The 25,012-nt window shown below is 37.8% G+C and overlaps 3 protein-coding genes across 6 annotated transcripts; 1 reads left to right on the top strand and 2 right to left on the bottom strand.

The window, feature by feature from the left end:
* Positions 1-1,146: 1,146 nt before the first annotated feature.
* Positions 1,147-14,865, bottom strand: LOC113492359 (glycerophosphodiester phosphodiesterase 1). Of its 3 annotated transcripts, none has more exons than XM_026869833.1 (9): positions 14,553-14,865; positions 11,127-11,341; positions 8,845-9,023; positions 7,688-7,793; positions 7,016-7,108; positions 6,172-6,272; positions 5,396-5,524; positions 4,741-4,876; positions 1,147-4,066 (listed from the first exon to the last, which is right to left on the bottom strand). In XM_026869833.1, exons 1-9 carry the CDS (start codon positions 14,701-14,703, stop codon positions 3,959-3,961), a joined length of 1,218 nt encoding a protein of 405 aa, XP_026725634.1. In that variant the 5' UTR covers positions 14,704-14,865; the 3' UTR covers positions 1,147-3,958. The 3 variants fall into 3 exon arrangements, with proteins under 3 accessions (XP_026725634.1, XP_026725635.1, XP_026725636.1); XM_026869834.1 differs by having other exon boundaries at positions 1,147-2,762; positions 14,553-14,864; XM_026869835.1 differs by lacking the exon at positions 14,553-14,865 and adding an exon at positions 11,597-11,737.
* Positions 14,866-15,265: 400 nt separating this feature from the next.
* Positions 15,266-20,669, bottom strand: LOC113492361. The gene is made up of 7 exons (XM_026869836.1): positions 20,548-20,669; positions 19,399-19,527; positions 18,422-18,638; positions 17,910-18,083; positions 17,218-17,310; positions 16,219-16,314; positions 15,266-15,474 (listed from the first exon to the last, which is right to left on the bottom strand). The coding sequence occupies exons 2-7, from the start codon at positions 19,497-19,499 to the stop codon at positions 15,349-15,351; spliced, it is 807 nt and encodes a 268-aa protein (XP_026725637.1). The 5' UTR covers positions 19,500-19,527; positions 20,548-20,669; the 3' UTR covers positions 15,266-15,348.
* A 452-nt stretch (positions 20,670-21,121) lies between these two features.
* LOC113492366 lies at positions 21,122-25,000 on the top strand. Of its 2 annotated transcripts, none has more exons than XM_026869845.1 (3): positions 21,122-21,383; positions 23,637-23,764; positions 24,371-25,000. In XM_026869845.1, exons 1-3 carry the CDS (start codon positions 21,324-21,326, stop codon positions 24,489-24,491), a joined length of 309 nt encoding a protein of 102 aa, XP_026725646.1. In that variant the 5' UTR covers positions 21,122-21,323; the 3' UTR covers positions 24,492-25,000. The 2 variants fall into 2 exon arrangements, with proteins under 2 accessions (XP_026725646.1, XP_026725645.1); XM_026869844.1 differs by having other exon boundaries at positions 21,127-21,383; positions 24,359-25,000.
* The last annotated feature ends 12 nt before the right edge of the window (positions 25,001-25,012 follow it).

Here is a 25,012-nt window from a genome sequence, read left to right on the forward strand (position 1 = left end):
AACATGAATTTGTGCAAACAACACGAAATAAATATATTTTTGGTAAAATAATACTCTTTCTCGAATAAATCATCATTCGTGTACAATACCTATGTATCCAAGACCTACCTAGATATAATATAGGAAGTCCGCATTATAAGCATAAAAGTATTCCTCATTTTTTTTAATAAAGAACGTACAACATAGCGCTCCGTCCTTGTTTGGCAAGAGACGAAGAAAGAGACAACACTACATTGAAGTTCAAAATTACATTAAAACAGTATTTTGCGTTTTATTTTTATGAAGCGTACTCCCTATATTTAACAATCACTTCGCACAGACAATACTTAAAAAAAGTAAAAAAAAAATACGAGCACAGATCAAAACAACGAAATTCGCGCCCTTTTCACGCGACGCGTTCCATTTTCAAATATCGTCGCCTTCACGTAAAGCTAGAGTGTGGCAAGATTTATAAAACAATATTTTTTCGTGCAAAACTGATGCTTATTAAATGTTTATCACTTTATTATGGACGCAACGATAAATGTCACAACGAAATTTTGTTTATTATAAGGCTTGTATTTACTTACAATTTAAAATGTACTAATTCGTCTCTTAGGCAAGTGTTGGCCATAGAGAATTATAGAAAAAAGCGGTGGAAACTTAACTAGATTATGTATGCATGTGCACTTATAAAATAAAGCTTGAAAAATAAATTCCGTGCAATATTCGTTTATTATCTAATTATTGCTTTAATTTTGTAAATAAAATTATTTATATACGAATACAGTCATCTGTAGCCTCTTCTGTAGCTGATTCCTAAGTGTCACATAAAAATCAAAATATCTTCTGTTTTTCATAGACCACAAAGAAAAAAATCATTATCTATGAATTGTTCGTTTCGAGAATGGTTCTAAAATTAATGTATTTTTTTTTCAAATAGAATATATTTTTTAAATTGTAAAAATTAAAGTTACCTTCTTTTTATATTTTTTCAGGATGAAATCTAGCTCATATTAACTTCGTATGGAATTAAGACTATCACAAACCTAAAATACTGCCAACAATCTAAATATATTAAATATAGCACCTCTAAAAAAAGATGCCATTCTTCATATAATAAATAATAATTTACTAAAAATAAAAATAAATAAACCTTTAATTTTAACACTTAATTTGTTCGTTAGAATATATTTTATTGCAAAAATAATAAAATATATCTCTATATTAATGTGGATATTCGAGAAACGAACACAAAAAAAACAACAGGTTTTAAACAATATAACAACGGAAAAAAGTACAATTGGCCTGTACTATAGTACGCTCGACTGGCAAAATGACAGCTACATTTTTCGTCACGATTCGAAGCAACACCGTCGCGTTGGTGTAAAGACTAACAATATTGTCATATATAATTTTCAAGTTCTTTTTATTACAACGTCAATATAGCAATGTCATCTTAATATTCAAAATTGCACACCACAATGTTAAACAAGAATACATATTACAATGTTATCACACAAATGAAAACGTCACAAGTGAAGCATACTATAATAGAGGCCAAAGAAAAATAGTCACCAACTCAATAAATAATCAATAAATATTGCAATCAATTTACAAAAACAAAAACAAATATATATTTACACAGATTATATCATAATTTATAATCATAACGGGCCATCAGCGTGGTTCCATATCCAAAAAATCGAATTTATTATTTTTATAAAACAAATTTCATACGTAATAAATTAAATATTATATTTTATCTTTGGTTTATATCATTGTTAATAATTAAGAATTAATTTCTCAGTTTAATGGTCGTTCACAGTTGGCATATGACTATACGTTTGATGTGAACGTGGTCTTAACTTCGATGTATGATGTATTGGTCCCAGCTGATGACCTTATGACCTCAAACTGACCTTAAGGGAGCCTCGAGCGCAGCGGCAAGGCTTACAGACGCCTCACTGACGATGGATAAGAAATTTTGGAAAATTACGACCTATTTTACCGCTAATATGTTTTATTTTACCTATTGCTAAACGTCGACGGTAACTCGGTTTTTGTTGTTTATAATACCTCTTTGACCTTGAATAGATAAATTAATAAAGTATTATTATGAATCTTGCCGAATATGTAACTATAAATTGAATTGAAACTAAGATAGACAGGATTGAAGGATCTTACGTCATGCCTCTATGATTGTAAATATGAATGGATAGACAAAGAGGAACTATGCATTATAGTATCTGTGCTAACAGCTAAATTAAATATTAATTAAAAGGAGAATTATTTTTTAAGTTGAAACAAGTAACTTTAACATAGTCTAGAAGACTTGAAAAGTGAAAACCAGGTCAAGTATGATAAAAATGGGTAGAAACGTGATGTGGTTTAAACGAAAACTGGTAAGTTCTTTCATTAAAAGTCTCGAGACACCACTGACAAAATTGTGAACCAAAACATTGTCAAAAAACCTGGGGTTCAAATAAGTGTGTTTATCGGTTGTCTAGTACTCATAATAATATATAAGTGTGTATATCAGTTGTCTAGTACTCATAATACAAGCTTCACTAAATTTGATACTAGATGGCGCTGTGCGAAAGTTGTGACGTCGCGGTCGGTAAAACAGGTCGTAAGGTATATAAATTGTCAAGTCCGCTGCACTCGGGGCAGGCGACTCCATAAGAGGCGGAAGCCTCACCGCTGCCTCTCATCTCCACTTATTCAGACTCTTTCATTTTGCGAGGCGACTCTACGTTACAGTGGCGCGAAGATTCGTTGATCTAAGAAGAAGAAAATGTTTTTACCCGAATACAGATATGATGAAATTTTCTTTTAAATATATTAATGACCTTTTTGGTTCTGAAGGCTTAGTACCAAGTGAACTAGAATTGTAGTTGTGGGAGCGAGACGCAGTTATATGTAGCCACACTGGGGCGAGCTGGGGCACTTGACCCCTCACATTACCCGTAAGAAAGTTACACCAGAAAAATTTACAACGCATTAATCCTCAAGATGAAGGTCTGTGCCCAGTTTTGGAAACTTGCCCAAGTGAGGCTGGTATAATTAATGGGAAGAAAAAATACGGGGATAAGTTGACTGATGCCCCAACCTGAGCCCAAGGCTGGATACGCCCATGTGTGTATACACATACGTACATGTATGCTTTTTGTTTCCACAATTACAATTCTGTTTGACATGATACCGCCCTCTGGTAACGAATTTCGGACTTAAATTGCAAACTTCTAACCTAAGAAGTTCGTAAAAAATCTATATCTACGAATAATTTGGTTTCGTTTGTACAAATCGTTTAATAAACGCCGTTTTTTCGATGTCAAGGGTTTGATTTAGTAAAAAAAATAAGACATTTTGAGTCAGTCGAGTCGTATTAAAACTATTGTTTTACAAACTTATTAATGGCGGCGACAGCGGCGCTAGCAGCGCAGTCATGTACTGGAAAAGCTGTCAAAATAAGGAAAAATATAGATAAAATTTTTGGCACCGGCAAAAATGAATTTGCTGTCCTTACTGTATTACAGTACCGACAATATGACAGTATCATGAAAAGAGTTCCAATTAAAACAAAGAAGTAGAAAATGCTAGTCAACTTGAAATGAAATCAAGGCTAAAAAGTGGAAAATGTGCAAAACTGTCAACATATGTTTGCCCAGACCTTGAATAATGTGTTATCTGGACTTTAAAAGAGGGTAATGAGTATGTTTCGACATTTCTTCCAGTCAATAAGGAAATATCGATACCATTCGATTGAAAAAGAAAGATCTCCTTTCATTTTATATATTCCTTGACTACCGAACAACTACTTTAAAACTTTGTATATTTAAACAACGACTCATAGACTCAAAAACATCACAAAACGCAACGAAAAACAAAACAAAAATAACCCGAAACTCACACCGCTTGACAGCGCAAAAATGGCGTCATATTTTTTTTATTCGTTTTTGTTTATAAATATTAAAAATCAATTCTGTCCGGACGACATTTTGCGATCGGACTCTAGTAGGTGGTCTACGATAGTACCGGCGCGATCCAAATTGCTGTAACTGTTCTCTTCATACTTTTTCTCCATCTGTAATTTATTTATAATACTCATTCACAATTCGATACTGCAGGGTTAGTCCCGACAGAAATCGATTTGAAGTCGACAGCCCGACGCTAGCGCCAATTCATGCAGCGGCACAAGTTGGAACTACGGTTACTCGACGGATAACGATTGTTCGATTCGATTCATTTCAACTCGATGTTGGTTGGGTTCCGTACTAGCATGTCAGGACTGAATTGAGAATCACTATTTGTACCTTTGTCAGTGTCTATGCGTGAGTATGCTTCTGTGGCAGTGCGTAAGTGTGTCACTGTCAGCGCGTCATTATAAGTGTCAATGCGTAAGACGTAAATCTCTGTGTCAGTGCATAAGTATGTGCGAGCGAGTGTGTGTACGTGTGTCAATGCGTAGAAAGTTGTTTCAGATTGTGTGTATGTGTCGGCGTCAAGTGTTTATGTTACAGGGGGTGAGGCGCGTGTTAACCTGTCTGTAAGTATGTGTGTGTGTATATGTGTTTGTCAGTGTGTGTATGTGTCTATCATCAACTATATCAGTGCGAGTAAGTTTCAATAACGGAGCATGTTAAACTGTCTGTGAGTGTATGTGTGTTAACACAATGTCTGTATATCGGAGCGTGTTTAACTGTCTGTGAGTGTATGTTTGTGAGAGAGTGTGTGTGAGTGTGTGTATGGTATACTCACGTCGGGCTCCCCGAGCAGCGTGTTGGCGAGGTAGGGCGCCTTGAGCACGCCGCGCCAGTAGAGCTTCTCCAGCGGCCGGTTGACGCACCAGCCCGCGCAGCGCACGCCCAACCAGCGCCAGTACTGGACCTCGCTCCTGGAGGGACACGACGGTCAAAAACAAAAGATATAATACTACAAGTAAGGCCAACCAGACGAGATAAAAACCGTAAACAAGCGGACCGTTACTGAGTTACATTGCGATAGCGAGGGATTAATATCCCTGTCCTTATCACTTGTACGCGCAGTTATGGCGTGAGTTGCTCGATGACAGCTTATGTGTTACGTAGTACAGTCGCCATCAGATATATCGTAGCAGACAAGGTGACCAAATACTTCTGAACAATTTCAAATGTCAATAAGTTCTATTCGCTACAAGTTACCATTAATATCTGAACATTTATTATCTCGTTAATATCTGAGCAGATGCTTGTCAATAATTTCTATACAAACTACAAAACAAAAATATCTGAACAATACTTGCGACACCTTGAAACCGGTGCGTACGCCACTCGACCACTCACACACACACCCACACACACACACCCACACACATACACGCACACACCCACACACACACACACACGCACACACACACACACACACGTATACTGACGGGCTGACGATGTCCTTGTGCAGCAACACGGCGCTGACGGCACACCAGCGCGCGCACCAGCGCCACAGCAGGCCGTACGTCACGTCCGCCGCGCGCAGCAGCCCGTGCAGGGCCAGGTTGTCCGCGAACCTGCGCGGGGGGCACGTACAGAGTGGATGGATATTATAATGTCAGCTGTATAAGTCACAACGCTAGGCACAGGCCTCTTCGCGTATAGGGAAGGTTTGAGCATAGATCAGTTGGCGATGAAATGTAAATAATATTAGATCATATAGTCCTAGTAGTCATAGTCATAGTAGATTCAGCAGAAGCTTTCATTGGGCGTTTGAAGGACTTGATGATAATAATAGTAAGGATTCCTCACTTTAGAACCCTAACCAATAGTAACATGAACCCTGTTCCCATAAATATATATTGATAAAAGTAATCTATGAGGAACTGTATTATGGTAAAAAGGCAGTTTTGACTGTCTTTTACGGAGGATCCTACATTACAATAGCGAAATTCACCATCACATTTAAGATTAAAGTTCCCAAAAAGGCCTCTGCATATTAAAACTGTCCCCACACACGCCTTAAAAAAGGGACCTGGAAGTGGGTTACTTCCAATATGATCACACATATTCCACTCACAAGACATCCGGACTCAGAACAAGCATTCGTGGATCACACAAATGCTTGTCCTACGCGGGGATCGAAAAGGCGACACGTCACTTTCAATGGGTTTGGTGTAGGGAATATTAGAATAGAATGGAATAGAATGATGTTTAGACTCACCTTGGGTTATTCGGTCCCTGTTCTGCGTTATAATCCTGTGAGCTAAACCCGTATGGCATATAGCTGAGCGCACCCACGATCTGAGGATCGTTCTTACGTATCTGTGGACAAAATGCAATATTATCTATACTAATATATAAAGCTGAAAAGTTTGTTTGTTTGAACGCGCTAATCTCAGGAACTACTGGTTCAAATTGAATTTTTTTTTTGTGTTGAATAGACCAGCAGTGGACGGCGATAGGCTGAGATGATGATGATGATGATATGACCATTCATCGAGGAAGGCATTAGGCTATAGACCATCGCGCTGCGACTAATAGAAGTGAAGATACAGTGAAAAATGTGGAAAAAACAGGAAAAAATATTCATCTTCGAGGGCTTCAGTTCAAAAATTCCCTACTTATATCTTCTAACCACGCGGACGAAGTAACGTTGCGTCTACGGCCGACTTACTAATTGTCTGCTAATTTACTAATTGCCCCACGTTGGGCGCCACTGTAACGGTGAAGGCCGCACAGGTAGGCTGTGCGGCCCTCACCGTTATAATTTATGCATTCAAATAAAAAACAAACAAACAATAGTAAAAAAATCGCCACACTGTATAACAGTTTGTTGGCGATAATAGCGGTCGAGATTGAAAAGTCTGACTACCAGTCTAACCAAGGGGTGTCGAGTTGCCCAGGTAACTGGGTTGAGGAGGTCAGATAGACAGTCGCTCCTTGTGAAACACTGGTACTAGGCTGAATGGAAGCCGACCCCGACATAGTGGACTACCATGATGATTTTTATAATGAATATTTTTTTCGTATCATACAGAAACCGTACAGTTACTGTAGAAACATACCTGATAAAGTATAAATGGATTGAAACAAGTGACGGCTGCGTATTGATAAAGCGTGGGCCGCGCAGCAAACGTCTTCAGGATACCATTTACAACCTGTAAGCATAAAAACAATAGCATTTACACATTGTCCGTTTTAGGAATAACCTTTTATTTACAACATACACACAACGCCATCTAGACTCAAACTAAGCAGAGCTTGTATTATGAGTACTAGACAACTTACTGATAAACATACTTATATATTTCTAAATACATACATAATATAGATAAATTACACCCAGACACAGAACAAATGATCGTGCTCATCACACAATCATTTGTCTTGGGTGGGAATCGAACCCACGACCTCCGGTATAGCAGTCAGGGCCACTAACCACTAGACCAACAGGCCCGTCAAACTACCAGAACTACGTAGCTGATTCGAAATTTAGAAAGAAAAAAAAACATAATTGGTTACACACGTAAGTCATTCACCTACTAAGTGTAAATTAAATTAATTAAGTAGTATGAATTAATTTCGCCACCAATTTTTTTGAGATTATTTCCTGATTGACTAATTGAATTCTTGTATCGCGCTTGTAAGTCGCTTAAAAAAAATCGTTTAGACCGTAAGAGAGATTTCCAAAAATATTGGAAACGTATTTCTTCTTTAACAATACAGTTACAACATACCATTCTGTTGTCTCCCTTGACATCGATGATGACCCTGACCTTGTGGGCCATCAGGTAGTCCAGGGCATCGTCCAGAAGACACAGTTTAACATCTTTAAACTGCTTTCTGAAAAAGTATTTTCATTTAACCTTCTTAATCATCTAAAATTAGTAGTATCTAGGAACTAAACTAAACTAATATTTACATTTTGAAAGCTATATAATATAAAAAGAAAAATATGCATTATTTACAAAGCGTCAAAAAAGATATCCTCATCCCTGCCAAAGTCGGGAAACTTGCCCAGAAGGCTGGCTGCATTGCCACGTTGTATGGCAATGCTAATTCTTTGGGCAAAATATAGACCAGCCTTCTGATCACGTGTAGAGTCGACCAAACGCTTTGCGAGTTCTTTATAAAGAACTCGTGCACCTGTTCCCCATGTCCCGAACGTTTCGACCCCAAACGGCTCAAAAATATAATTACCAACAAGGTTATTATATTTCCGCCGTTTTAGGGCTTCCGCGGCTCCAGCAGCAGCGCCCGGCGAGACCGCTGAGGGTTTGAAATAAAACTACTGAGGCCTTTTTTGTCTAGCCCACTGTGTCCCACTGCTGTGCAAGGGCCTCCCACTGCTGTGGAAAGATTTGGGCTTTCCACGATTCCCTGTCCTGGGCCTCATGGAACCAGCCCGCGCGGTAAGTGTTAAAATCGTAAATAATTGTTACTCCACGTTAAAGGAAAAAAGAATCATCCGTTGTATTTGATTCTCATTTCGTTCATCCAGGCCTAAGCTTGAGATCGGAAATAAAAAAAAAGACATGAATTGAGAAACTCGTCGTGTCTTAAGTCGGTTGAAAATAAGTTGGTGAAGGTTCGCAGTGAAGAAGCTTGGTGTAGGTTGGGGCAATAAAGGAGGTTTGCTAAAGACGAAGGATAAGACGAGGACACGTTTTAACCTCAATTCCACCCATCATCACAGACTGTAGGTGTTACGTGAAACTGGAGAAGTTCCAGTAAGGGACGGGTTTTAATGGTGACACTGGAAATAGAAAACATTGAAAAAGATTGATCCAATAAATCGCAAAGAAATTGCGATGTACAACCTGATTTAAATGACAATTTTCGAACGTATTATTAAAAAACTCCTGAATCTACAAAAAATACTTTTATCCCTTACCTGTTAGGATGCGTAGCCCCCACATCAATGTCCTTAAGCTTGTCCCATTCCATGTTGTGTACGTTGGTGATGTCCTTCCCCGTCAGCCGCTCCAGACCCTGGTCGTGCAGCAGCAGCAGCTTGCCGTCCTTCGTGGTCCGCACGTCCAGTTCGACTATGTGGCAGTCGCGTTCCACACACTGCAAGAACATTTTTCTTTATAGAGACAACGCCCGCATTTTCTTTGGGACTTAGCCCGCCTCTGCAAACATGCCAGTCATTGCAACTCCTGTAAGCCAGGATCTACAATGACACCAACGAAAACCGAAACACTTAAGTTCGGTGTCTCGAAGGGAAAAAAAACAATTAATTGAATAAAAGAAAGAAAGAAATTAATTGAATCATTTAAATGGGTGTCTTTGAGCATGTGAGTTGTATGTTTGTAAACCCCCGCGACACAAGGACTAAATTCCTAACTGTGGGAGTCGTTTAAAAAAAAATTGCCTTGGAAGCCGCAAAGAAATTATTCAGAAATTGTAAAAAGGAGGAGTAAGAGAAAAATGTTCCACTTCCCTCCATAGCAAGCGGGAGACAAAGGAAGAAATAGCTAGTTGTAGCATCTCGCATTAACGAATTTAATCCTTGTTTCTCAAACACATGTACACCTACATCCAGGCTCAAGACAAGCATATTTTGTGGATCACACAAATGCTTGTCCTATGAGGATCGAAAACGCGACACGTCGCGCTCAGTGGGTTTGGCGTGGTGACCTCAACCACTGGGCTATTGGTACAGTTAAGGCTTCTTCCCATTATTGACAAGAAAATGGTAGATTGACGATCTAGTCTAGTGTACTACTACAGAGGTAGTAATTAATGGTGTAGTTTGTGGATAAGGATTTGGGATGAGCCTGTTACATATTATATATACACCGTGATTTTTTAGTCGTCTTACAAAAGCGGCCCAGTTCATGTATCCAATGACTAGAACACGTTCATGATAAAAAAAAGGTATTTATGAGATTTGAATAAATTTAAAATGCAATTTTTATTCAATATTATGATGCAATTCGTGGTTTTTTAGAAACACAGCTCTGTTGCGAGCGCGGTCCGAGCCTTGTAACAATGGTGAGGGGTGCGGGCGGCGGCGTTTTTATCATTTTTAAGAGTATATTTCAGATTTCTCTTGTTCAATTTTTCTTCGTACCTATTATCTTAGTTGATGATAAAAAAAAAATAATCGCGCCTAGGGGTATTTTATGTCGGATACATGAACTGGGCTGCTTTTTTAAGACGACTAAAAAATCACCGTGTATACATACGTGCCCATGCTATGCCATTGCAACTCCAGTTAAAATGGATCTCTAATGAAATTGACAAAACTCCGATACACTTAAACCCACAACAAAATCAATCAGAAATAGTTAGAAGGAAAAGTAAAGGAAAAAAGTCCACTTATGTCGATTGGAATCAGGAGACAAAGAAAAGATTTAAACTTGACAAAATAAAAAGTGCAATCAGAGTATGAAAGATAGTGTTGAATTGTATAATTTTTAATTTATTTATTTATTTAATTATCACACTAATCTACCATTACAGGTTACTTAACCTAATGCGGTAGCTAGGACCAAACGAATGTCTAAGTATTTATGTGAATTATTAATTTGTTTATTATTAGTTAATTTATTACATGTAGAATTATTTATTGTATAAAGTGGAGATTGGACAATCTTATATTCATCTGTTACAAAATTATCAGTACTGATAATATTAAAGAAAAGAAGTCTATTAATATTTTTATAGAGCTTAGATTTTGCTCTGTTATTAAAATCAAATGTTATGTCCACAGTAAGGCCAACGAGACGAGATAGAAGTGAGATAGAGTTCATTAGGGAAATTACTAATGCATGTGATAATACAAGGTAAATGACTGAGAACAAGAAAGAGTAGGTACTTAATGGCTTATTAAATCTATTAAAGCAGAACATAATTAACATTTTATATTTGAACTCAAGGCAATATTAATGTTATATGAAATTTATTTATAGATCTAACTCAACTACTACCATTATTTACTCTAAATGTAAGGATAAACTGTTGTGGTAAATATAATTCAATGAATTCCAATCGCAATACAACTACATACGCAATAAAAACAATACTTCTCGAGAATAATCAATATTTTCCATTCTATTTTTTTTTTAAATAGTATCTTAAAAAAATAGGTATACAACCTCTTTGATAGACAGAACATATATTTTTTTATTATTTTTACTGTGGTATCAGCCAGTATCATGTACTTACATATTTAAATGCCTCCAAAGTGTTTTCGGGTGCGTCCAAACCTGCACCCCTATGCGCGATGCATCGCACCACTTTATCAGGGCACGTCTGGCTCTCTTTACTCCAGGGCTCTGGCCCAAATATGTTGATAACATTCTCTGGCTCTGGTTTCCTCAGTCTCGTCAAATAATAAGCTGATAAGCCCAGCAAACCAACATCCAAACCGAATGGTAAAACTGCGTGACAAAACGTAAACAAATAATAAATTAAAGAGAATATATAATAAGAACTATTTAGTAATAACTTTAGCACTGATATAAACATGATTATCGATCGTTCGTTGTTATAATTTTAGCTTAAACTAGGTTAGAGTTTTCGAAAATAAATACATTTGTAAAGTGGGAGGGGCATTATGACAGCATGCTGCGTTTCGTTATTGTTTAGATGCAATTAATTGATAATGCGTTTGGTTGCATCAATTTGATACTCACAAAATATCTTTTTTCTCATGGTCGTCTTCAATGCAATGCCACGCGTTATTCGAAAATTAGATAACTAACTAATTTTTTTGCAGTTACGTTTCGTTACGTGTGTGCAACTTTTAAAGAAAGCGTTATTTATTTTCAGTATTGCTATGTTTGTACCAACACATAAAAATAATGAAAAAGGCAAGGTTATTTAAAAAATAAAAATAAAACTTCATTTATTCACATTTTATTTTTCAAATAGTTCTTGGTTCACTAAAACTTATTTACTTTAAATGCTTTTCCACATTTAAATAAAAATAAACACCGTACAAGTTATACTTTATTTATCATTGTTCTACTAACATTAACCAATTTTATTTTTAGAAATATGTGTTCTAAATTTTGACCTAATAGAACCGATATTAACCTATACATCATTTGAACGGTTCCTTCTCATATTTAAAGCTAGTAACACTTCTATTCTGAACGAAAGGTCTCGTTATGGCTTAAAAGCAACCCTTCTAACTCGATCCCTCCTGGTAGCCACCCTGAAGATATTCCGGATGATGAACAGAATCGTCTCAACGACAGTCAGGACACTGGCCCCTACGAAGAGGGCCGTGGTACCACCTAGAGAAGCTGGGAAAATGAAAAAAGCTCGGCTATTATTGGCGCCAAAAATAAAAGAAAATTTCTACAATTTGACTCCGATTATAGACCGTGAGAATTATTTTCAGAATTTACTTAAAATCTTGAATATTTTGGTAGTAATGGAATAAGCTAATCCGAATTTTGATATGACCAAAAATTACATTGAATATAAACCAAGTTGCCTCGTTCCAATGGCCATAACAATTTTTGAAAAGTAAAAGACAATTATGTCATTTTGTTTTAGAGTTAATCTTTTGATAAGCTCTTTAGCAATAAAACATAAACCTTTAAACATTATGTATTTGGTGGCCGGATCAATATGCAATCGAAATACAATATGTACCTAGGTCTGTTGGAAAGTTTTCTGAAGACACAGAATATCATTAAAAATCCAGGACAATATAAAAAAAAAAACAATTTCTCAACACATAAAACAATACTTATATTTTTTTCGAATTTCAGTGGAAAGCAAAAATCACACTAGCTAAAATTAAAATGAATTGCATAAGCAAATATGTCGCTACGCAAGTAAATATAGCAGTGGACACAAAATAAGAAGTTAAAAAAAACAAACTGGAATTAGGGATCACCATTAATGAAAATATGGAGTTAATTAATTCAGAATTAATAATTAAGAGTGCCTGTGATCGCAAGTATTCTAATTTTGTGACAATTTATTTACACGAATAAACTGTAAAATATTGTACGTGAATCACATTGGCCATGACCGCCTTGCATTTCAAGTTTGTCAAAGGAGTATTTATTAAAAAAATAGGGATGAAGACATTTTGTTATGTGCTATGTATAATATTGGATAGGTTCGTATATTTTTTACAGCGAAACATTATTGGATGAAATTACAGTGAATACAACCTAAGCATGACGTCACTGCTGTGTATAAATTATAGACGTTTCTAATTATACAATATATAATAAAAACATATTATGTTTTCATCTGATGGTCTAAAAAGCATTTTACTTTTTCCTCAACACTATTCCGTCAAGTATTAAAAAAAATAGAAACCATGAATTGGGAATAACTGTCGCAAAATGTTACATCGTACGTACTAATTGATAAATATTTGCATCAAGTGAAAGCAAAAAAGCAACTTACCTTCATATTTAATGCAAAAACAAAAAAAATACACACAGAATATTAATCTTATATAGCTATCGGCAATCGACTCATCCAATTCAATTTTTTAATCTCAGAAAATCGGGTTCGGCTTATTCTTTAATTATTTCCACACTTCACCAATGCTACATTGTAATCAAGCGTATATTACAATTTTATTGTGAGAAAGCTTACTATGAACCCCAGATAAATGAGACACGATATTTTCAGACTACGCGTAGTGTAATGACTACGAGTAGTGTAATGGCATAGAGTAGTGTAATGACTACGGGTAGTGAACTGTCTACGAGTAGTGAAATGACTTTAGAAAAATTTCGCTCACTGTCGCCGTCTCACTCTCGTGTAGTATTGGTATAAACGCGGTAATAGTTATTCCATTTCGATAGCAAACTTGGCCTAAAAATACTTATTATCCCAAAGTTTATTGCCGATAACTATACTAGTGTCCAAACCCACCAAAGAGGTCCTCTAGTGTGAATATGATGTCACGATTGAGCCGTATCTTTGGCGGCATCATGTTAATCCTAGTCGTTGAGACGCGATCTTCATCGTCCTCCGAGGTCCCATTCATGTTGGTTTAAAAGTAAATCGTAATTTATTTAAATAAAACTGATTCTGGCTTATACTAAACGCGAAAATTTGTGTTATGTATGTTTGTTCCTGTTTCACCCAAAAATCAGTTAACGGATTTAGACGATAATTGGTAAACGGATAGTTTATAAACAGGATTAACATACATTATAGTTTTTTATATAAATTTTATATCCCCGTGGATCATTTATTTATTTTCTAGCTAGCGGGCCTGCGGGATACAGGTTTTTTTAAAGTTTAACTTTTTTTAAGTTATGACTTATGAATTTTTAGTGTTAAAACATACTTTAACTTTAAATCGTATTCCTCGCGGTTACTTTGGATTAGGTTCGATACAACTGAACAATCATTGTTACTTGAAAAGTTCTCAAAGCTTAGCACGTTCAAACTTCTAATCACCAGACTAGTTCAGAACCGTACTTTCGAAACTACTGATCTGTTCTACTGCAGGAAGATCCCTTTTCCACCCTCTTATATAACTTTGTCTAAGACACTTCTGTTAACAGGATTCTAGTCGTTCTGCCAATGTCTCTTCAGTCAGCTTGAAATCTGAGGAGGTCTAAGCGGACTTGTCTATAAGATTATATATATGAAAAAACTTACCGAATAACGATCTTTTTTGTGTGTGAATAATAATTGAGTTCGGCGCATTGGGGCAGACAAGTGCATTTAGCAAGGTTTTTGGGTATATTGACGAGGATTTCAACGTTCCGCCCGATGCATGCCATGCCGTGCGCATCGCACACGTCGCCATCTTGAATCACACCGAAAACAAAATGGCCAAAGGATAAATTTAAATTAAATCGGTATTATTTAATTATTACGCAATGAAAATGTTTTTAACTATTGTAGATAATGTGTGATGAAAAATTTCTTGACAGTTCTTTTGGTGACGTTTAATTATGATCGCATTTTCTGACTTTGTTGGTTGCCTGTTTAAGAATAAGATTGTTTGAAACCTCCTTTTTAAACTGCAGTGAAAATGCCATTCTCCAACCTCCTTTTGAATTCTCTGGACTTTTATATGTATTGAATAGAACTTGTTTTTTTTTTACAAAATAAGCACTGCTTCTACTTCATAGACCCAACAAATGCTGTTGGGTTTATGAAGCATATTTCGCAAAGGTTATTGATGCCATTAGATAATAAATGACTGGCAATTGTTAAAAGAAAATCCTCTGTTTCAAAGACTTAACTTCTATCAGGACTAATAAGGCGATTTTCGTCATTCATGTATGTCAAATAAAAAATATCATTATTACAAAACCAGCGTTTGTGGAGAACGTCTTCTTCCGTTATTGACAAATAGCGAGATAGTCCAGTGTGACTTCAGAGGACCGCCTAATAATTATTCACATCAAAGTACAAAAATAAGCAGTTGGCTCTTTACACAATAAGTTTAGTCTTTTAAAACCCATAATATAATATCCTCACCTCCTTTTATATGGAAGTATGGTCTACAACCACAGAACATGACGGCCATCCGACTTCTGCAGTGCATCTGACACAGCGAGAAGCTATAAGCCTGGAAAAAATGCAGTTGAAGGTATCTTTGGATATGTTAAAGAGATTTAATAAAGTAGCCCTACACCATTTTTTTCCGGGGTGAAATGCTAATGACTTCAACCCAGGTCGAGGGCACGGCGCGATATGTCGGACTTCCACCGACTAAAAACACCCCGGGCCCCTTCTACTGCTTTAGCCAGAGTCACGGGATCGCTCGCGCATACTCTGCGCGACTCTGGCTGGCTCTAGTCCTTTGGACCCTTTGTTAAGGGATAGGTGTAAAAAGCCCACCCCTCACTCCTCATAAGAACGGATGCGCAAGACGACGCACCCGTCTCCTTCTTGGCCTGCTAGCTGATCGAATGACAGGGTGCCCTCCCCGCCACCCACAGGTCCGACCTTACGGTGACCACAGGTCGAGCCGGCCACCCTGATATGCCGATTCCCTAAATATGGTATCTGGTTCAGACTGAATGCGGAAGGCGGAGGATCGAGAATCGCGGAAGGTGGAGGCCTAGATGTCCAGCAGGGGACCGAAATAGGTTTAATCTATTGATTTGTTGAAAAAAAGGGGAATTTAGACGAATCGCCAGAATAACGAGCGATCTCGTGATTCTGGTTTTAGTAGCAGAAGAGGCCTGTTCGGTGGAAGTCAGACATATCCCACGCCGTGCCCTCGACGTGGTGTGAAGCTATTATTGATTCACCCCGAAAAGCAATACACCCCAAAATTGAGGGAAAGGAATTTTAACGATATCGTTACCCGTATACTGTCGCTAATCCACTCGTCAGGGTATTTGCAGCGCCTTTGCTCAGTACGGAGGTGCTTGACGCTCGCAGACGCCTGGATCTCCACTGCCTAAGATAAAGTATAATTACCCAAAAATATCCGGAATTAGAAGTGGCAAGAAAAGAAAAAAGGAGAAAATAAATGTATAAGTAAAATTAGCAATACATTTTGTTTTCTACCTTAAGTATCGTGCAGACAATTTTGATCAAAATAATACTTTGTTCTCAGCTATACCTTATACAGATAAAAAAATGTGGAGTTTGGTCGGCAGTGAAAAAAAAACACTGAATATACTAGAGTTTCTGAAGAAAGCGCTGTGAATCGGATAATATTTGAAATAACAAAATGAAAACATCCAAACCGCGGACAGGACTCGAACCTGCGACGCCTGGCTATACGTGCATACCGCTTTAGCGACTATGCTTCTGAAGTCAAGGATCAAAATTGGATGTGTTCGAATGATAAAGAAAAACAGAGTATCTGCAAAAGTTTTTCTTATATTTTTGCACATAAATACACACTTGGACAATATGTTCTTGGAAAGTTCATGTACAAAGGCGAGCTTCACCCAGAATTGGGTTCTCTTACAGGAAACCTTAGAGTGATAGAGAGATTTGATAGAAGGAAATCAAAATAGCGCAACAGTATTTAAAGATTATACCACGTTTTTATATACTAACTTTTCTTGTTTGTTTGTCGTTCCGGTTGGATTTTTATAATTAAATTTTTACTTTTATTATACTAGGTTTTCGCCCGCGGCTTCGCCCACGTCGAGGTCGGTTATATCGCGTTTCCAAGAGAACTCATCAGAAGTCCGGGATAAAAACTATCCTTTGTTCTTTCTCAAGGTCAACTCTATCTCTGCACCAAGTTTCATTAAAATCAGTTCAGTGGTTTAGACGTGAAAGCGTAGCAGACAGACAAAGTTACTTTCGCATTTATAATATTAGTAGGGATTACCTAAAGTCTTACCTTGAAATCCACGATGAGCTCAACATCAGGAGCAACTTCCCCGGTCGGATTGGATATCGCCGTCGGTATCTCGTACGGGGAATGTATGAAGTACTGTGAAACGAGGTTAGGTATTACATGGTAAGGTTCAAAGACGATCCCGTGGCTCAGGCTCAGACAGTTGCAAAGAGTCCGGAGTGCTTTAGTAGGTGTGAGTCCGACATATCCCTACGCCATGCCCTCGGCGTGGATTGAAGTCATTAATTAGCATTTCACCCCGTCAGAAAAAGGTCTCAAAGACGGCCAAATACATGTATAACTCAACCAAGTGGATTTTAGCCTGATCGTAGTAAATGTTGGTTTGAAAGCTGTTAAAATACATGCGTTGAAGCCTGTTTGGTGTTTTCTCTTTTTGCTCATTTGATACAAAACATGTTTCAGATTCGAGCGATCTCTTTAACAGCACTCTCTCTCTGTTAACGACGAAATCTGTTTGTTTGTTCTGACACACACATTTCTAATGCTCCTCATGACACTTTATATCAAAACTTCATTGAAGCACTTTAATAAATGGTTCATATCAAACTCAACGAACCAAACACATGATTGAAGAGGAGTTTAATCCAAAATTGTTAGGTATTAACGATAACTTGGATTCGTTAACCAAGAAACAAAATTGCAAAAATTAAAGCATCATGTTAAGCGATTCTCACCCTGACTGCCTTATTCTTAGAGTCTATTCTGACAAAGCACTGGCCGCTGTGATAATGGCACTGCAGCAGCTCCTGTGGCCGCCAGCTGTCCTGCAGGACGTCTTGAAACTGCGCGTACGCAGAGTTGAATGTCTGACAGATGCCCACCTCTGTCATCACTTGGTACCAGTGGACCTGAACAATTAACGAAAGCGCTTAGCTGTTTATCTGTGTGTGTGATTTAAATTACTCAGATTAATTGTCGTACAGTTTTGAAGATATTGCAGTTTTGACAAGTGTTAGTTTTTGGTTCAAATGAGGGTATATCATTATTTTTCTCTGGTTAGTTTGTTAAATCTTGCCAATCCGGTGGAATCGTTGAAGACTAGCAAGGGAATAGCAAAGGCGTAGGAAAAATCAGTAGCTTGATTTATTTTGTAAGAGAGCTGATGGTTTATCCGTTATCGTTAGACTTTTTAGACTTTTTAATCAAACGCAGCATCGTTCTCGAAGGCAGACTTTAGCCAACTCACCGCATAGTCGTTCTTAGACAGTAGAACCTCAAGCGTGGGCTCAGGATGCACAGACATGGCCAGCTGGAGGAGGTCGATACCCTTCACAGTGTCATCGGACTGGTACTTCCAGAAGTTCTGGAGGTTATCCCGGAATGACACGTCAGCTATCAGTTCCACGAACTCGTAGTAGTATTGGTATTTCTCGCCATCTGATTCCTCTGTCACGTTCCATATTCTGGAGAAAAGAGGTCGAAATCAAAATCGAAAGCGTTCATTTCAAATGGGCCCTTTTCCAGGCACTTTTAAGACGTTATAACACGTCATTATATGGAGAAGAACCGGCAAGGAACTCCATAAGTTACTCTTTTAATATACCATGGAAATTAATAAGTAGTTTGATTTGCGTATTTTGTTGCGTCGTTTTTCTCTATACCTAGAGTATTTAGGAAGCGGTAAAAGGCTGGCCAGTGGTGATTAATTAGATCAGGAATCTAGTTCAGGTCTTTGATTCAATCCCAGAGGTGGGAAGACACACAGGTGTTGATATTAAAAGTATTTAAATTCAACTTAGTCGATATTTAAAAACTCATCATCGGCCTAGCCCTTTCGCAACTATGTTGGGGTCGGCTTCCAGTCTAACCGTATTCAGCTAAGTACCAGAGTTTTACAAGGAGCAACTGCCTATCTGACCTCCTCAATTCAGTTACCTGGGTAACACGTTAGACTGGTTGTTAGACTTTCAAGCTTTTGACTTCCTGTAACGACTGTCAAAGATATATTCAGAATAACAGCCGGGACCCACAATTTAACGCGCCTTCCAAAACAAAAGATGGTCACCCATCTACGGACTAACCACGTCAAGCGTTGCTAAACCTGTGATCGAAGTAATTATATACAATTATCATCTTAGCCTTTCCGCTTGACTATGTCTATGCATATATTTTGCGTTTCTTAACACTAAAATGTCGCCAAGTAACATAACATTCTTCACTCACGTCTGGATAACGTCTTTGGCCTTATCCGGCTGCACTCGTTCGAGGAAGCAGGCCGTCACCGCCGGGAAGGTGGTCCACCAGCTCCTGTAGTCCCTCTGCATCGACACCACCACCGGCTCCGAATTATACCTTGGGAAAGAACATAGTTATGTAACAGGGTATTTGACAAAAAAAACTGCTTAGTCCATCATGTCAGAGAGATTTCGGAAAATTTTGGATACGTTTTTTTCTCATCTCATAAACATAAACTGAATAGGACGCAGGGATTTTTAAAACTAGTGTGACGTCACTTAAGTACTAGTATGCTTTTTACTAGCCCACACTACCAGTAGTCCCAAAACATCATCTTGATAAAAATATGTGATAAAAATATTCCACATTTTTTGGGAATCTGTCTGACGGACCAAGCAGATTTTACCTTGATCAGCTTATGATTCTTTTATCTATATATCTATATCTATACTTACTTTACACACTAATATATAAAGCTGAAGAGTTTGTTTGTTTGTTTGAACGCGCTAATCTCAAGAACTACTGGTTGAAATTGAAAAATTCAGGAAGTTTTTAGGCTTTACACCATCACGCTGCGACTAATAGGAGCGAAGATACAATGGAAAAAACGGGGGAAATTATTCATCTTTGAGGGCTTCCGTTGCGTGCGATCTTCTAACCACGTGGACGAAGTCGCGGGCAACAGCTAGTGTAAGTATAATTATGCAACACGAAAGATTAAATTTGTTTTATTGTAGATTTAATCCAGACAAAGTGATGGCAGGTCGACTAAGGTGGTGACAGAATGGTGGCCAAGACAAGGCAAAAGAAGCGTCGGTCGTCCGGCAGCAAGATGGGTCAATGACATTATAAAGGTCTCGGGTCGAGTCTGGATGAGGCTAGCACAGGACCGTAGAAATTGGCACGACAAAGGGGAGGCCTATGCCCAGCAGTGGGTGGATGATGATGATGATGATAGATTTAATCAAATATCGTTTAGGCCGTCTACTGCGTTATGTGGGTACAGGGAGCAGCGTATTTTTACATTTGAAGTATGAGAGTTGTGATACTATGCTCAGATCTATGATATCAATTTATCACAGCCATGAATAGGTACATAAGCATGGTTATGAACAATATATTTCGAAGTATACGAACCGAGTGTATTGACTGAGCGCGCAGTACACAGCTCCACCGAACGCACTCAGTGTTAGGACAAGCCAGAGCAGTCTGAAAACAAAATAAATAATTAGGAAAGGTTTTATTAGTTCAAAGGAGAATAGAAAGTCTTAACCCTTGAGTTTTTGTCTTCTCATAGAGGTGACACTAGAGCATTTCCTGAAAATGTAACGTTCGTATGTTTGGCAAAATGCTCATAGCGAGTACAGCATTTATCTGTAATGTTAACTCGTATTTTGTTCATCTATTTCACTTCCGCAAAGGTCGGCAAAATTTTTGGTCCGTGAAGGGTTTCCTTACGAACTTTTCTTTAACGTTTTAGCAAAGTAATATAACATTACTGTTTAATATGCACGTAAATTAAAAAGGACACCAGTGAGTACCAGGATTTGAACCTACGACTTTTGATCTGGCAGTCCAACGATTGCGACTAGGCTTTCACGGAATAAAACCTAACATCAAGAACAAGATCATGGCGACCAAAAACCTACAAAACCTCCTTACTACCAACCAATAAAAAAACACGTGACGGAAAAAGAAAAATTCATAAAACGAACACGTCATCTCAACACCGATCTGTCATTTGGACATGTAAAATTATGGGTATCTAACAAATTTCAAGTGTAACAAATTAAAATTTAAGTTTCTCTGTTCAATACCTTTCGAACCAGTGCAGTTTCTTCTCAACAGTATGCTTCAGTCCATGTAGTGTGGTCTCTTGGCAAAATCCTACGTATATACTGTAGGCGGAGGCAATGGAAACTCTGATCGATTCTATAATAGACTTCGTGCGAGTAAGACAGCTGAATATAGCGGTGGGTTCCCTTCTCCCTTTACGTTTCCTCTTCGCCATTTTCTACGCGTAGAACGGTCAGTAGTGCACCATGGCTAGTCCTGGTAGACATCACAAGTTTTGTTACCATGTATGCATGTAGTTTCGGACGTAAAGTTGACATCATCATTGAGATGTGCTTACGTCAGCAACTGTCAGATTAACAAATAGTTGTTCTGTCATGAAACCAGTGTAAGTTATCCAGTATGCATCACAGTCTTGTATTAATAACCCAAGTGCGAAGCGTCGTTGTGTGATAAAAAATACATTTTTAAATAAACAGGTGGATCGTTTTAGATATACTTTGAACAGTTTAATTTGACATACACTACACACTTTTCGACACAAAGACTTTACCAAATTATAGTTTTTTCTTACCTCTTGTTATTTTTTTATTTTCTTTGTTTTATTGAAATTTTGCAAGCTAAATGTAAAAAATAATACTATTTGAACACGAGCATAAATTGAACCTACACTTATTCAAGGGGATCGTTCCTGTCCATTCTAAACACAGGCAATTCTGGCCCCGATTCTGCTATTTTACAATGGCCAATGAATGATTGGCAATTGGATTAAATTTGAAATTATTCCTATTCTTTTAAGCATTTTGCCAATACAATAATTGGAAATTAACTGTATACCGTCCCGTACTAAACTTATAACTATTGTGCAGAAAAAGCTCAAAAACGAAAATTGTCATTTTAGGCCAATTTTCATTCATTCATCAGCCATTATGAATAGCAGAATTGGAGCCCTGTAGCTTATCTAGAAGAACAGTATACTAAATACTTTGTTCCCCCCAAAACACTAGAAATAATTACTACAGTTTTTTTTTCTACTTGACTTACCTTCCTCAGATCTCAAAGTTAAATATTTCAGTTTCTATTGATATTTATTTCGTGCATTAGTAAAGTAACAATTATTATTAAAGTTATCTACGGAGTATACTATCGGAGTGTTTAGACACCGATAGCGGGTAATGGAATCTTTTTGTTGACTTAATTGATGCTATTACACAAAAACGTTACTGTAATGTATCAAATTAACCTATTATTTGATTTGAATAACATAAGGTTATATAATATGAGTTTGTTTAATTGAACGAAATTTTTTTTTAATATCATCGGCCTTGCCTTTTCCCAAATATGTTGAGTCGGCTTCTAGTCTAACTGGGATCAGCTTAGTACCAGTGTTTTTACAAGGAGCGACTGCCTATCTGACCTCTTCAACCCAGTTACCTGCAACACGATACCCCTTAGTAAGACTGGTTATCGGACCACATTTTAACGTGCCTTCCGAAACACGGAGGAACTCAAGCGTAGCTTAATCTGTGATCGATTCACTTATGAGGTTATATCTTAGCCACGAGCTCCTCAATATTAATTTTTAATTTTTTTAAATTATTATTTTTTAATAACGATACCTATTCCCTTCTTTTCCCTTTCACAAACATTCAAGTCACATACACAAAGATATCCAGACTCAGGACCAGCAGTCGTGGATCACACAATCGCTTGTTCCATCATAAACCATAAAGTAGTACGAAATGCTGGTGGTCTGAAATTATATGATTCAGTCTCAATTGACGGACGTAGTGTCATAATATTATGTGACGCTAAAGCCTTGCGAGCAAGCTTGTATAGGGCACTAGAATAACTTTAGGTACATATGTAGTTGGCTACTTCTTGACGTATAGAAGACCTTAGACTCATGCCTTAAGACCTAGTTGTATGTCTATATTTTTTATATATGACTGGCATGTTAGACTAGTGTTTACTGGCACGAGTGAGTTCGATTCCCACCGAGTGATGATCACGATTATTTGTTCTGTGTCTGGGTGTATTTTATCTATATTATGAGTATATTTAGAAATATATAAGTATGTTTTTCAGTTGTCCAATACTCATAATACAAGCTTTGCTTAGTTTGAGACTAGATGGCGTTGTGTGAAAGTGTTTTTTTTGTGTTTTATTTGAGGGTCTTTTTCTGTACAGAAAATGTTACCCCGATGATTTATACAAATATTTTAAACACTCACATATAATTACTAGTCTACCCGCAATCTTATGCCCATTAGAATGATCCGATAAAGTATTCTAGCCTCGTCCGTTAAAGGTGAGGCAAGAATGCTATTATAGAAGCCCACCTGCCCCCATGTTGTGTGACGATACGATCATTATACGATCATTTTAGTCCGTTACATTCTTTTCTCTAACACAGTCGTTTTTGTTTCCAGTTGGCAGGGATATTAACCCTGGCGTACTTGGTGTACCAGTACTGGGGCCTGCTGTTCAAGGGCCAGGAGGAGGAGGAAGAGGATGACGAGTGCCGCCACTCCACGCGCCTCTCGAGGTCACGGTCCAGGTAACTGTAACGTTGTCCCCTTGTTTATTATCAGGACCTTATTTCCGATGTATGTACAGAAACGCGGATGACGTAGCACGGCGGTTCAGTTTTAGTCAGTAAGAGTCTGACACTACCCATTTCCTCCTCCGAGGGGGGTGTCCATGAGGATACCCCTGCCTTACCGAAAAAAAAAGAAAAGGGTATCTTGTTTCCACTGAAACAAATGTCTGTGCTTGCAGATGCTTTTGCCACACTTATTATTGTAATTAAAATAACAGTTACTAATATTATCTTTATTAAATGATGTAACGGTTTACTCTCGCGTGTTTATCGGGGTTGCCCGACTAGTTTCGGACCCAAGATTGCCCGATTAGTTTCCTTAATCATGAGCAGACGCGGCGGGATCGCGAGTCGAAAGCCGCGTCTGCTCATGCTGATCACTAATGAATCAGTCTCACGATAGTTATTATAATAATATTATCTTCATCTTCATCATCATCATCATCATCATCTACAGCCTTTGTTCTGCTGGGCATAGGCCTCGCTTTTCTCTTACCCACTACTAATTAGCTCTTTAGTAGTATTTACCCCATTAAATTCTACATTTTTCAGGTCATGCTCAAGATCCCGAACGAGATCCGGCAACTATCACGATTACAAAATGGTAGATTCGAAACATGGTCGCCGAGGACGTAAAGCACATCGGAGATGCCCAGACTGCAGCCTCTGTAATTGTGAACAGTAATAACTAGCCGCGTTCACATCAAACGTATAGTGAGCTGCCGGCCGTGGCCGAGTACGACACGAACATTTCAGTCACGCGACAACAGTAGCGCTGTGCTACGCGTAGACCGTACAAAGTGTGTACACTGTTACTACGTAGTTATTGTGCTACGCGTAATCACCATGCTACGAAAGTCAATTTACTGAGCGTAGTCATTACCGAGTCATGATCAGACGAAAGTCACTTTACTATTATGCTACGCGTAGACACTACTACGTGTAGACACTATACTACGCGTAGACACTCTGCTACGTGTAGACACTATACTACGCGAAGTTTTTAAGCTATGTCTAGTTATTATTCTTAACACTACGTGTAGTCAATAGCTACGGGTATATATCGTATAATTTTACGACCGCATCGGGCTCACATTCGACGTCTCATTGTATGTTTGGTTTGAACGCGCGCTTAAGGCTATATTTAAACCTCCTTGGTACCAAACCTCAGCAAAAAAAAAATATTTAAAACCAAAGTTATCTGTT

The sequence above is a fragment of the Trichoplusia ni genome, chromosome 3, assembly GCF_003590095.1.
Source record: "Trichoplusia ni isolate ovarian cell line Hi5 chromosome 3, tn1, whole genome shotgun sequence".
Taxonomy (NCBI): Eukaryota; Metazoa; Arthropoda; class Insecta; order Lepidoptera; family Noctuidae; genus Trichoplusia; species Trichoplusia ni.